The sequence below is a fragment of the Branchiostoma floridae genome, chromosome 11 (genome assembly GCF_000003815.2).
Source record: "Branchiostoma floridae strain S238N-H82 chromosome 11, Bfl_VNyyK, whole genome shotgun sequence".
Taxonomy (NCBI): domain Eukaryota; kingdom Metazoa; phylum Chordata; class Leptocardii; order Amphioxiformes; family Branchiostomatidae; genus Branchiostoma; species Branchiostoma floridae.
Genome location: NC_049989.1, coordinates 4,848,980 through 4,864,350, shown reverse-complemented (window position 1 = coordinate 4,864,350; position 15,371 = coordinate 4,848,980). Strand labels below are relative to the sequence as shown.

Genomic DNA, 15,371 nt, shown 5'->3' with positions numbered 1-15,371 from the left:
TAGAAAAGAAATAGTCACATCTAATACTACTATTCCACAACACTCCTCACTTTCCATTTTGTTAAATCCAATGATAAGATTAGTGTATACCTACCTACCTACCTATTAGTGTATAGCCTATCATAAGAGGCAGATATCTATTATACAGTGCTAAAAGAAAATGCACACCATAGATAATTAGATTTTGTGAAGAGATAAGATACACATGATTCATGTTCATGTCAATCAACTTTATCCAGCCTCTCTCATTGGTCGATCAAAGTAAAGCATGCTGCTAGTCACATCTGTTGCCAGTGCAATGGAACAAAATTGCACGTTCAGGTCAAGATATTTCACAGAAGAAAATGCACAATGGCAGAAGAATACTCACATAGCCTAGAGTGTAAATATAACATCATTATAAATACATGTAGTATGTCACCTCAAGCATGTCACCGTTAATTCAACACATCCAAGTAACTACTATTTTTAAATAGTAGTTACTTGGAGATGAGGTATCTTAAAAGATACCAAATCTCAATGAAGTTTAAAATTAAAACTAAATGGCAAAAGTTTCAGTATACTTTGTGAATGAGCTGACACTATTTTTTCTATGGTTCTTTGTAAAGAATATTTTTTGAAAAGCTGATAAGTAATTTCACTTACTCATGGGAATTGTTTAATGTGTTGTAACAAGTTGATAATGTTACTTTTACATTGTTTTCTCATGCTAATGTGGTATGGGTGTTTTGTATGTCCTTTTTAATTGTTTATCTGTTATGTACTCATACTCCTTTTGAAATACTTAAAGTGAACAAATGTGCTGATCACTATCCCCTCTCATAGGTACACTGTTAGTGTTAAGGATTGATACTGTAGATGGGGTATAATCCATTATTAAAGAATGATATGATAAAAAGGTTTTATTGTACAGTATTTACTCTTATTTGGTGTGGATATGACCTAAAAGCTGGTAGACCTGTCAAATGATTTAATGTTGGGGTAAAACTATTGGATTTCCATTGTTTATATTCGTCAATCAATGGCACTGTATATAAACTTGATCTGGACTACAAGATAGAAGAAATGAAATGTTAACAAGCAATACCCACTTAAAATAGTGATAGATGAAGAAATACTCCTAGGATTACATACAAGCAACATTGTATTCATATGATAAGCTTGTGCTAATCATTGTCTGTGTCACATGTTTCTGAAACAGCTTCAGTCTGTTTCCAGACTCTTTACAGAAAATAAAGTTGACCTGACTTGATTACAAAGTTACTTACAAGATGTCTATCAATGTCTTGCATAAACCATGGTCTTTCTCTAGATGGTTCTGAGTATATGCAATGTATTTGTTCAATAATGAATCAAACATAGAAGAGTAGTCGAAACTGGAGACTAGCATTCCTATTACCTATAGCTAGCCGAAAGAACACTAATATTATAGGGTTGATGATAATACTTCCTCTGAGAACGCTGATGTAATGTTATGCAGCAGCAAACAGGTCAAATGAATTTAATACTCTGAGTCTGAAGCACTTGGAACTATATAGGACGCACACTTCTGAATATAGGGTCTTTTCATCCTGCAGTCTTGCCTTCTGTGTTTATTCAGTTGTCCGCATAGCGGCGCTGCTCGCAGGTATGCTGGCGTCAGGTTGCCAATCACAGCCAGGGTTCTCCGCCCATGACCACCTTGAGAGTGGCAGACGCTCTTCCAGCTAGCGGCACACAGCTGATTGTATGGGAAAATACAATGTATGAAATATAACAAATATTGACTCTAGATTAATACAATTAGACTTGCTACTTAATATGCTATTCAAAATTTCAAGACGTTAATCATGCTGGCCCATAGTGACATTTGGTTTCAATAAAGGGGAAAATCTGTAGTTTTGTTCGGGGGTGTGTACTTTAGATTGAATAGCCAATTAGCTGTGTGGAAACAAAATGGCGGCCGATCCGGTGTCAGGACTGGAGTAAAACTTTACAAATTCCAGGTGGATTTTATCGCGAAGGAGAATGGTACCGCCTTGGATCATGTTGTGGAGACCTAGGGAATAGTTCACATGGAATGCCAGGAAGACAGGGGGATCCCAAAGGTACGTCGATCGTCGAAAATGTGTACTTTTCCCTTCACGGGACGGCGACCTGTAAAGTCGAGTTTGTAAAAACATACTAACAACGGTTCAGCGGTGTGTTTTAGTTTAGTGTCCCTGTTTTGGGGCAAGATTTCTACCTCCAGGTCTCCGTCAAGTTCGTAGGATCGCCTCTCCTTGACAGACCTGATTAGATTAGTTACTAGATCTTTGCGAGAGTGCAGAACTTCCGTAAAAAAAATCGACGTAAGCAAACGTTCCAGTTGTGAAGGGTCGTGTCAGGTGGTTCTTGTGTTAGTTTCAACAACATTTTAGTAACGTAAAGTTAGGATCGCGATGAAACACCTGACAAAGTTTTAACTCTGCAGACTTAATACTTCGTATAGAAGCAAAATAGGGGATTTTAATGCGTTTATAATGAATCATTTTTCTAGTACTTACGGTAGAATTTCTGAAGACCCTTGTTCTAAAATTATGTGTAGTTTAGAAACAAACGACGCAAATCCCTAGTTTTGTGTCCAGCTTTGTAATGAAAACAGGAGGAAAATAATCAGTTACAACTGCGCGATCGGTGCTAGGAATACTGAGAAATTGAGATTTATTTCGTCTTTCCTTGTGTAAAGATCAGTTTATTTCCTTTCTAAACCTAGATGTCCGGCGAGCTGTATCACAAAGAATCCCGCCTAGTTTTTGTAGGTCGCAGCAGGTTTAGGGTCTAAATTCTCCAGTAATTATACATCTGACCCAAACCAACCAGCCAGAAACCCTAGTCAAATAGCCAGGATACAAGCTGCAAATTCGCTTGCAGATTGCCGTCAAAAGCCCTTATCGTGACCAGATTAATCAAGATCCTATTTTCTTCAGACAGAACGTTGTTTGTGGTGTATAATTTCACTTCATCCTTTGGGGGAGGGGAGGGGGGTCTGTCTCAGTTCATCTTTTACCTCTGACTTTGGGGACATAGCTTTTAAACTGAAAAAAAGAGACTTTTCTGAAACGCTAATTCATGACATTTATCTTTTGTCAGCTACGGTGTGTCAAATCGTTCAACATGGCAGACCTTTGGAAAACACTGCGCAAACATTTAGAGAGGGTCGTTACAGTAATTACTATTACCCAGACCTTATGTGAAGAAAGAAATCACAAGGTTCTGGCCACTAAAACAATTTATGTTGTCATAATTTGTCAGACCGACGTGACTTTAATGTAGTTAAAAGTTAAGTGCCTCTTCACTTTACATCATAAACAGTTTATACCAGTTTTCGTCAAGGCAACGGAACGAGACAACGTGACTGACCCTGCACTTGTATGCAAACAATTTTCTGTCGTGAGAAATCGATATAACAAACTGTTTTAACCCTTTCCATGGCCTGTTTAACGTCAGTATGCCGCTACCTGTGAGAAAAATGTTTCGTTGTGCAATGACTAAGTAAAAAGTTTACACTTCGTATGGCATGATTTCCTTTTTGCATTGTAGGATTTAGACAAAGTTTGGAATTTTAATTCGCGACAAGCCATGTGATTAAAAATGTTTTGGTTCCCAGGCACTCCCCTATTGAATTGATCAGCGTAAATGTCTCAGTGGGCATGTTCTATTGCCAAGTTTGGGAAGGGATGATCTGGAAAATTTGTCAGAACCAAAACAAGGCAGGTGCTCGAAAAGCTTAGAGAATGAAAGTTTGTAGTCAGTTAAGATATACATGTAAACTGTAGATAAATTACTAAGTAATAGAATTAGTGTAATGAGTTTGTTTCTAAAGAAAATCTATTTTTGAAATCAGTTGACTTATATCCTTGTCGACATGATTCATAGAAAAAAAACCTGTAATACTGTGTATACAGCATAGTGTGTATAATAGTGTTAAGTTATAGCAAGCAGATCATATCTGTAAAAAGTGTGTAGCTTTTCTGAAGATTTATTGACAATTCGTTTGGTACTACCGCCAATCTTTTAACTGTACCATAATTCATAACATGTTTTGAGTCTTGTAATAACAAGTACAGCAGTTCCTAATTTAAAACACATCTACCACATGCAGAACAGGAAATAAAAACACACCTGGGGGGCAAATTTGAAGGACTGTACTGTTTTTTTGCCCCTTCTAAAATAAAACTAACAATACTAGACTTGAGTCCATCTAGTATGAGTTGAACTATTGTGTTGGAGAAAATGGGGACAAACAAGTCTGCAAATATCAATGGCTTGGAAAAGTTGCAGACAGGCAGATATTTACATTTAAAAAAAAATGACATATGGATAAGAATTAAGAGTTATGCATTATCTTGTCATCATTATATTCCATGGAATAGCCCCAGGCTTGATATAGACAACAAATTTGTGTTCTGCAGTTTGAAACTTGAGGAATCAGTGTTACCGTGTGCAATATAACCAGGGGTTAAAAACTTAAATGCATCATACTTTCTTTCCTGATACAGTACGTGTTGTATCTATATCTGTGGTGGAACTGAATGTCTAAGTGACTTCAATAAACTAGTTGATTTAAACTTAAGTAAAACATAAAAATTTAGGCTTTCCTCAAGTCAGCTATACATGTAGTTAGGGGTCTTGTTGCCCATTTGTTCAATTTGAATATCTAACAAATATTCCCTAACAGTCTGTTGCCATAGCTACCTAACCATGTCCACCTGTGCTCCAGGGTTAGAGTAACAAGTGCCTGACTACCTTCTCCATGGGAGGGGGGTAGGAATGTCCCAATAGGCCCTAGGAAAAAAAATGTTGTGTTTCCTGTTTCAGTCCTGAAAAAATTAGGGTCGGTAGGTAGGGATTATCTTTTTTTTTCTTGTATTTTTTTTTAGGCTGGCCAAAATTCTAGTGATACATATTTACAATACAGTTGAACAAAGTAAACTGAAATGTATGATGACACTTGTCTTTCAATGTCAAACTTTAATTTTGTGCATGATAGATACATTTATCCTTCATTAGATGGGACAAGCAGTGTTTTACTTCAATAGGAAGCAGGCCAAATAAAAATTCTAACTGGAAGCTATGTGACTCCACTGCCCACCCCAAAAAAAGTCTAGGGTCGGCAGGTTTTTTTAGGGTAGGTAGGGAAACAGGAAACACAACAGTTTTTTTCCTAGGCCTAGGAGATGATTCTGGAATCCTGCCCTACCTTACTTCAGTTCCACTGTTTGATCCCTGGGATATTTATCTGGAAAAGGTGGCATGTTGGCAGGCTAATGTAATTGAGTCAGGGACCAACAGAGTTTAGGGGCACAAATAACGAAGCTGGAAGTTGGCTTAGGTAATGAATAAGGTACAAAGTGGTGTGGGAGGGTGGGGGGTATGGTTGTTTTGGGTCCTGACCACTAGCATTTATCGCAAACATGTAAGCTATTGTTCTCTATGACATGCTTTGTTTACTTCCAGAAGGAATATATGAAGGATGAGAAGTGAAGAATTGAACTTTTTCTGTTGCCAAGTTCCTTTTTTTCTAAACTTGAAATAAGATTCTAATCCAAATACTTGAAATTGTTTCTAAGCTATTACTTAATATATCCTTTTTCATAATCATATCATGTCAGATATGATATCAGGATGTTAATATTTTGTCCTAATAATATAGATGTACATGTAGCTAAAGTCTATATAAATTCTTCTCAGGTAAGATTTAGTAATTGGTGGTCCAGACAATAGATATTGCTGTGGTTATTGTAGTGTCTGTCAGTGGGAGGTGAAGATATGATCTTATCTGACACTGTGACTGGTGTCATCCTAGCCTATTTGATTGGAACCATATCTTCAGGGGGAGGGACTCTGGTAATTGAATACCATTCACGACCCTTTATAACCTATTGGTAAATACACAAGGCTTTGTAGTAGTACTCACAGACCCTTTTATTTGTAGCCCATTCTTGTGATACTACAATATATCTCTATATATAGAAATATTTTTGCAGAAGATTGTATGGTTTGTGTTCAGAAAGATTGTTTAGCAACAGTTGGTTAGGTTTGTGGTAGGCAGACTGCAGACTGGACGCCTGCCAAACTGGGTGTGCTCATGGAGAATGATGGAGGATAACTGGTTTATCACACCTTCAGAAATCACAATTCAACTGTGAAAATACCACAGACACGGTCTGAACTCAGTCCAGTCAGGAACCTTTCTTAGTTGATCGGATGTATCTGTTAGCCTTAAAAGTGACAACAACTAATACTTTCTATTGCTTTTTGTTACATTCATGTATGATAGTAGAGTGCAGGTGCTTTTTTGTCCCTTCCCCCTCCCCATTCTGTTTGTCCAGGCCAAATATCAGGTGTACAGTTAGTTAAAAAGCCCCTCCCCCATCATAAATGTATTAGTCAACAACAGTAGGAACTCTCCTAAATTGAGTTTCTCCACAGTTGTAAAATCTTTTAACACTTTTTTCTGAGAACAAGACTGTGAAGACATAAATCACTTTCCTTTATTGTGGTCTTAGAAAAAGGAATAGTAGCCATATCATCTCACCATCTAGTCCAAACACCATACAGGCCCACTCCTGAGTGCCTGATAAGGACAACTATGTGGTTTACCAGCAAACTGGTCGGGCTGTTTACACTGTACTTCAGGTGGGGCGAAATTTCCCCATTGCCAGGAGATTGATACATCCATATGATCTAGGGAATGGTTCGCCTGTGGTTGTATGTTGGCCACAACTCCTGTTAGTTTTTGTTTGGCGAAGATTGTTTCCATATTCAGAGTGATAGCTTTTGAACTTCAAGATCATTGAGTATGTTAACGTACTAAAACAAACTAATGGAAAATGAACACACTACAGGATTATTAATCTGCGACTTTTCATGAAAGTTGGAGTAATAAAAGAGGTTGGATTGGTGGTATTTGTAGGGTGTGTCAGTGTAATGTAGATAAAGTGGGGAGGGAGTCAATAATAAAAGTCAGCATTGAAATATGGCAGGCTTACCTACCATGGCAATATCCTCATTTATATTGTTCTTCTAGAGTATGTTTCTTTTTTTAGCTTTACTGAGTGGTTAAAAATGCTACAAAGCTTGTGTTATTATTATTTATCCCAAACATGTCAGTTTTAAGTTCTGCTTATTATAAGTGAATGTTTGCACATGTAACGGTAGTTCACCTTTATCCACATCCACAACCTATATTCATTGTTTTTAAAAACGAGTCGTTTATAGATATCCAGTCGATGGACATAGGTTTCAAATTGCAATATTTTCATAGCATCACAGTCTGAAACAACCGTCTGTCGACTTGATATCCCTAAATACTCCTATACTATATACACCGGATATAGGGTAACCCTACGGATAAAGGTGAACTAGCATTATATGTGACCATAGGGTTTCTATTTAACACACAGGAGGTGGTAATAACTATTGCTTAATGAATTATTTACCCATTTACTTGTACATCAGCTAGATTGAATGGGACTTCTCTCCATTATTAGGTAGGAGATGGCAGTTTTATTGGGGTTGACGTGATGTTAATGGAAAAAGAAGACACATTCCAGTGAGCAAAATCAATTTTAGTTAACTCAAATTGCTGGAAGGAAGGACATGATACTGTCAATGTGTCTGGGAGGTCTGAGAAAAACATGTTTTTTCACCTTTAGCTTATCGTTGAAGAGGTTCATCAGTCACGTATGTTTAAGTTACTATCAATTTTCTTCGAACAATGACTGTTTATTAAAGGTAGAGAACGTACCTCCAAATTTTCGATGTCTGTCAGTACATCTTGGACGCCTTTAGCTTAGTTCCATCAGTGGCTGTGTACAAGTCTCTGTTTTCTAATTCATCAGTGTAAGTAAGTTAATTTATCAGAGAATGCAATTCAGTTTATAGACCATATCAACCTCTTTACGATTTGATATATGGGTTTATGTGTTACTTATAGACAGCCTTTGCAAGACCTTGTAGCATGAAAACTGCATTGTAAATGTTGAACAGTATAGTTCTGTGTAACAGTGAAGTCCAAGCGGGGCCAAACTTACCAGGCTCTGAACTTTTGGCATAATGGTTTAGCGTGTTGGGTTTGTGATCTGGCAGCCCAGGTTTGGCTTGGGTTTGAATCCCTGGAGTCATGAGACTGTTTCTACTCCTTTCTTACATCTGTAATTGTGACCATGGTATGTTTGATGCCCATTTCCAGGGAGATCCCCCTACAACTATGCATGAACCCAACAGATTCACACTACACAATAATAACAATATGATACACATAATGTCTTGCTTTGTAAGACCATATGTCTGTGTTGCTTATAGACAGGATTGGCAACACCTTGTAGGTTGAAAACTGCATTGTAAATGTTGAACATTAAAGTATAATCATGGTATGTTTGATGCCGATTTCCAGGGAGATCCCCCTACAACTATGCATGAACCCAACAGCTCCACAAAGGCCTTATTCCTGGAGAAGGTACGACAGAGTAACGCGGCGTGCCAGAACGGAGACTTCAACCTCGCCATACGGCTGTACTCCGAGGCCATCGAGCTGGACCCCAACAACTACATCCTGTATAGCAACCGGTCTGCTGCCTACGTGAAAACTGGACAGTTCGAACTGGCGCTGGAGGATGCCATCAAGGCAAGAGACCTGAATCCGAAATGGGCGAAGGTAAGACTCAGCACACAGGGACTCCTGCCACAGATTGACACCTGTCTAATTTTTTAAATTCATATCATACAGTACCACAGTATCAGCCAACACAACATTCACTTTGTCCTGTGTCCTACAAACAATTTTTTTGATGAATGAAGAATCTGACCTGAGGTCAGGACTTGCAATTATAGGGCGTATGTTGTGCTTCTGATAGAAGAACCAGTGGTAGCGAATGTTGAGCTATGTTTCCTTCAGTTACAAACTACACACTACATACTAACCATGGCATGAATAACTTTGAGGAGCAGAAAGTACAGGCATCCCACATATGGTATATGTTACTGGAATAAATATTTATTTTCATACAAATCATTGTAAGAAGAATGAATTATAAGTTCCTGTCATGGGGATACAACTTACCTGGACAACTCAAGGTAGGGATTCAATAGAATATTATAGTGTTTTCATATTTCTATAACAGTTTCACACTACACAATAATGACATATATGATATACATATAAGTATTGCTTTGTAAGACCATATGTCTACCTGACCTTATCATTATGTACAAATCATTACCAAAGACCAAAGGTTAGATTTAAGGTTTTCCTTTTTTGTCTGGCTTCTCTCAATAAGTGATCTTTTCCAACCTTAGTCAGGGGAAATGATCCCAGTCAAGTTGATGTCTGGAATGATAGCCTTTTGGCCAAATGTATGTCAGGTTACCTTACAGGCACTGCTTCAGATAGTTGGAATACTTGGCAGTATCATCTGGTCTCTGAGCACCGTAGCCTACAGGTGTGTCTGTGTATCTAATACCTGACTACCATGGATGTGTCTTCATTTGGCACGTCTTCACTTACATTCACTTAAAACCACGATGTTCTTTATTGAGACAAAAGTAGTCGATTAATGAGGGTTGCAGGTGGCTGTAAGAGGTATTTGGCTCAATTTAGTGATAGGACGAAGAAAGAAAATGGAGGTATACAAAACTGTGGTTTCTAATTGGGTCTTGTTGCCATGACAAACAGACAGCATTTACTGTACACTTGTCACGCTCCCATTTTGTGTGAGTAGATTTACAGAGTGTTCGACTACTGCATAAGTGAGTGGACACTTGCTTGGGGGTGCAGAACCATCAGGTGGTGATTAACACCACATGACATCGGCGTCCTGCTGGGCTCCATAATGGGGATGTGATAGCTGACTACCTGCCCTGCCTCAGGAGATGGGACCATCTGCCTACCCTTTTATAGGGAGTCTAGATGGGTCTGGATATCCGTGTACCTCTGAATAGTCGGGCGGAATAATTAACACATTAGGGGTCCATTATGTACACATTGTGATCTGGAATTGTTGAGGTCTATTTTAAGTTTACACAGACATGATCCAATGCTATTCTGATGTAGGACTTGATGCTGTCCTTCAGTAAGACAGCAAGAATGTCGTTTGTGATTTTTTTGTAAGATTCTTTAGCGATTATGTCATAACGGCATTTGGCCGTGGTCCAACTGCAGGCAGTGCAAACTGCTATTGTGGCAGTCTGTCTCCTCCTGCCTTTGATGTCGGCCATACGGACAGAGGTCAAGTTTGTGGCAAACCCTCCTCACCTGCCTGGCTGCCGTTCTATGCGCCGTCCGTGCTCTCCGGGCCCTCCTAGCGTCGTCTCCCAGCCAAACAGACATACACAATGGCATGAACGATGGGAGATTCTAACCCTGGTGCGAGATTTTGAACCAACAGTGTGTTGGAGAAGTGTACTTTGGGTGTAGCAGGCCAAGGCTGACTGAGTGGGATACTAATTGGTAGTGACAGCTGGCATTTTTCACCTGATAAGAGCTACCAAACAACCCAAGCTGCTGCACAGATTGTACTAGCCTACCAGCATGCCCACCATTTTATCTGATGTCAGAAAAGATATCTTTACCAGGCAACAGGCATATTTACAAGTGTAACAATGTCTGTACGGATACTTTGTAATGGTTCAGGTGTGCGTTAGTGTAGTCTGCATTGTTTGATGTTTTAGAAAAGTAGGTTAAACTAACAGGAAATGACAAGAGCTGAAGGCTTATGCAAATCACTAATTACTTGTGAAAGATCACCTGTACCAAGGAGGTCCCCTTTTTCAACCTCCTTGCCTGTACTTAGAATTTACATTGAATAGTAATGACAGACGTAGTCTGATTCTAGCTGGGCTTTGAGATTTTCCACGTGTAACAGGAGGTGCCAAGATACATGTTAACAGTGTTTCTAATCCTGTACTAGATTTATGAAAGTTTAAGTTACTTTTGTGTAGCCAGAAAAGGTGTACTATTACCAGGGGAGGATTCCTGAAATGTTGGAGTGGTTTATGAGACTTCCAGCCCTGTTTATTGTTCTTAATGCATCAGGTCACAAAGATCACAAGTGAAAGGAACCATGCCTGCTGGTAACCATGTCTACTCAACGAACAGGAAAACTGTTGTTTCTTTTAAAATTTATGTGATAGCTGTTTGACATTAAGTGTATTTATGAAATGGTCACTCAGTGTTAGGTTGAACCTGTAAAGGAGCCAATTTTTGTTTTGATTGAAAGGAATGCGGTCTTACTTAAAGGAAGAAGTCAAATTGATTTTTTTCTTTCCAGTTTCATATATCGTTGTTTGTTTACTGTTTTTGTTTACCTGTTTACCTTGATGCAATAGATCTATTCCCTGTTCAGGATGACTTATTCCAAAGGAGTGGAAAGAAAAACAAAGATTTTTCCTTTGATGGCAAAGTGTATTCAAATAGTTTGGACTATTTTCAAGTTTTGGAAAAGATCTAGGATGGACCATAAGTGTTTGTTTAGATATGTAGCAAGGATACATTCCCTAGATTCTTGCTAATGTGATAAGGTCCCTTGCAACAGGGTCACCAGTACTTAACGGATGACATTTTACCAACGTAATGTCAATCCAAGGATGTTCATTTGTAAGTCGATCTACAGCTGACCTTTAGAATGTAAGTCTTCCATGGCATCCATGGTTTAAAAGAGCCAAAACAAGAGGGGGTCAACAAAGGTAGATATGTTATTCTTATAGTGCAAAGGCGTCCAGTTGTTACTTTATATAGGTCGCAGGTAAGGTAGCATTAGGACAATGATTGGCCGCCAAGTTTTAGCGTCTCGGATCAGTACATGTATAAAGTCAGGTGCCGTTTTGATCCAGTGGTTCTTTAGTTTCCAGAGGTGCGGAGCTGCAACCTGAGAAGTCGGTGTTTTGGGTTGCAGCGTAGCTAGGATTACCACCGGTCAGGAGTCCATTTCCTACAACCGACCAATCAGAGACCAGCAGGCCCAGTTTGAATTGGCGGCACACAATGGCGCTGTATTTTTGTGGCCCCCTCACGTTATTTGACCTGTTACTTGATAACTATAGGTTTGCTGAGAATTAGTCCCTCATGCTAATGTTGTAGAAGTGGGAAAGTGAGTAAGAGAAAACGTAAACTGCTTAAAACATCTACAAAAATGTGAAGGAAATGTCCAAGTGCCTCATTTAGAGGCAGATCAGTTTCTTTTTCTGAAGCAGTCATGCCTTGGTTCACCCTTAGCATGCCAGTCTATTGTGCTGGGGAGGAGACTCTTGTTTGCCAATTATGCGCGGTCCTTTCGTTACCACCAGGCGAAACAGGACAAGCAGCCCGGCACCTGCTCCGGGCATGGGGCACTCATCCCGTGTTACGACACGCTCGGCGCAAGAATTAGCGGAAACCTGGAAGTTTTTCATTCCGTCATGTACCATTACGAGGGAGCGGCGTGCGGGAGGCACGGCGTGACCCAGGCGCGTGAAGAGGGGCTGAGAGCACGGAATTTTGAGAATGAACATTAGAGAAAAGTAAATAAACCTGACTGTTGTCAAAAGACTTACACCAAAAAAGTTTTAACCTTTAACATCGTATCAATGCCCTGCGTCATAACCTTTGTACTGGTTACCCCCAGAAACCACACTGGTAACTGCAGTTGGTTGATGATGAAGCAGTTTTAGATACGCTACATGCTGATGTTGTGCAACATTCATCACTACATGTTAACAGAAGAAAGGTACATTGCAAACAGATTCAACTGTACTAATATGCAGCATTATCTATCATGTAAATCATTACAAATTGTCCCAATAAATACCAGTCGTCTACATAACTTTCATATGTTTTTTACTGGTGACTTTTAATAACTGATCACTAGTATAGATACAAGTTAAGGTAAGCTAAAATTTCAAGACATTGGTTAACTTCAAAAGACCTTACCAACGGAAACCATATGGGAAATGACAACAGGTATGGACAGATAAAACTGTATTGCCATTTACTATAAAACTACCAAAGGACTAGCACACCATACACCAAACACACCATGTAATTTTCTGTGTTAGAAGAAGGCCAACTGAAGGTAAATAGGTCTGATAGAACAAAGAGCTAGTTAGAGCTGTTAAATAGATCCATGAAGGCATTGATAGGCAAGACTAATGCATTCTCTATACTGTAGTAGATTCAGTAGGATCCTGTCCATCTTCTCTAAGGACAAGAGGACAAGATCCTACAGACCCTACCATAGAGAACATGTGTTTCCCTTTACTTTAACACTACTTGAAGCTTTACTCCATATCAACTGCCCATTGATGCAGGTACAAATCAAGAATTATATTTTGAGCATCTATTGTTAGAATGCTTTCTTCAGTAAAGTTACATTGATCCAGAACCTCTGCTCAGAAGTGGGATACATTTCCACCCAAATCATTTATTGGACAATTCTATGGAGTCAGGTGGAACTAATGGATTTTCCTTGTTTGAGTTCTATGGAATTCCAATTAATTCTGGAGGAAGTGTCTTGACTAGGGCGGAATTCTCTACATGACCTTCCACCAGACCTGTCAAGAATCAGAGAAAAGCAAAGTTCATGTGAAACGTTAGGTATATTTATATCCATATTTGTGTAGGGCATTCTTTGGAGAGGTGAAATTCCTTAATTCTAGAGGGTGTGAAAAGGAAAAGACCTGTCTCCTGCCGTTAAGTGAAGCAATTTTAAAGTTTACTTTAAGTCTAGGTCAAAAGATAATGTATTCATCTTGAATGTGTCCTATTCTGTGCTATGTATAGTATTATTCCAAAAGACTTTATACATCTGTGAGTATACTACTATTTCTGGTACAAGTAATGTGGTGATCTTCCTTGGGAACCAAGAAAAATGTTCTCCTCTGTTTGACAAAAAAGAAAAACACACCTTCCTCATCTGCAACTCAGTCTTTATACAATACAAAGTATATTATATGAGTCATTCTAGTTCTAAGATTAAACAAACAAAGCCCTTCAACATTCTCCTTGCTGCCTAACCCACAATAGAGAATTGATAGTCCAACAAGTGCTTCAATGTGCTAGAGATTAAAACAAATTACATGTGATAACATATATTCAGGACTATTTACACTCACTTTCCATATGTGAGTTGTCATGCATCCTTGGTAGACAGATTTTAATCTAGTTTGTAAAGGTATGAAATATGCTGCTTCGGTGTGCTAAAGGTTAAAACAAACTAATATCAATAACATATTATTGAGGACTATTTACACTTTCCATATGTGAGTTGTCATGTATCCCAGGTAGATAGATTTTGATCTAATTTGTAGTGGTATGAAATTCTGCTGTAAGTTATATCCAACTGATAAGGCATTGGAAAAATTGTTGTGTTTCTTGTTTCTCGACCTACCCTAGAAAAACCTGCCGATCGTAGCCTTTTTTTTGGGGGGGGGGGGGTTCCAGTGAGAATTTTTATGTTTCCTATATATAAGCTATCACTAGACCTTCCGTATAGAAAATGTTTTTTTAAAGAACTTCAAGTTAATCCCTACCTACATGTATTGGCCCTTTTTTTCAGGACTGAAACACAACATTTTTTTCCTAGGCCTAAAGATATGAAAATAGATACACTCTAAATCTTCTGCCCCATTACCCTTGACCCATCAACAGAAAACAATATCTTCTAACCAGTCAAATTATCCAGGTAATTTGACTTCTGCTAGGTAAACACTGAGATTGTAACTGTATTTTTTGCCTTATTGCCTACATATATCATTAACAGTCTCAGCAGGTTTTCTAGACAAAGTTTTCCCTTTGCCTGAAGAGGTGTTTGTGTAAGACAACCTGCCATACTCACATCTGGCAGCAAATATTTGGGCAGGTCGACCAAGTATGCAAAGATAAACTAGGAGGGACATGAAGTAGCTTGCAGCTGGTGGCAGTTTCAAACAGTTAGGCATTTCTTAAACTTACCTAACTAGGCAAATTACAAGTCTTGGCACTTCTACAATGCTGCCACTGTCACAGCTCGTTTTTAAAAAGATTAAAAAATTAAACCTGTTCAGTATTTGTTGGCTAAAAGGTGGCAGCTAAGCAGAAAATAACAAACATATCATAGTGCTCTAATATGACCGGTATCCGTGAGTGTTAATAACACAACGCACTTGAGGTTTTGTATTTGGACAGCTGCATTGTGTGCGACACTCATGGTGAAAAGGCGATAATTTTCCATCCATAGGAGAAAAGCATGTTTAAAACATACACTTCAACAGTCTGCAGGTCTTTCATCCTTTGTGATTTTGTCGGTCAAGTTGTTCAAATGAATACATAAGCAAGAAAGTAAATGTGTGGGAAAGAATAGGTAAGATGGATGAACAAACAGTGCTGTTTACATGAT

General features: G+C 38.7%; 1 protein-coding gene and 1 long non-coding RNA gene across 2 annotated transcripts in view; one reads left to right on the top strand and one right to left on the bottom strand.

Moving 5' to 3' along the window:
* Positions 1–563: 563 nt before the first annotated feature.
* On the bottom strand, positions 564–14,369 carry LOC118426745. Its single transcript, XR_004832453.1, has 2 exons — positions 10,277–14,369; positions 564–1,720 (listed from the first exon to the last, which is right to left on the bottom strand). It is a non-coding gene; the product is annotated as an uncharacterized LOC118426745 (long non-coding RNA).
* The window catches only part of LOC118426742 (tetratricopeptide repeat protein 28-like), a 57,128-nt gene continuing 43,663 nt past the window's right edge, over positions 1,907–15,371 (top strand). Inside the window, exons 1-2 of the mRNA XM_035836294.1 lie at positions 1,907–2,087; positions 8,420–8,680. Of these exons, the coding sequence (XP_035692187.1) occupies positions 2,055–2,087; positions 8,420–8,680 (294 nt within the window). The 5' untranslated portion in view covers positions 1,907–2,054. The remainder of the gene's footprint in view (positions 2,088–8,419; positions 8,681–15,371) is intronic.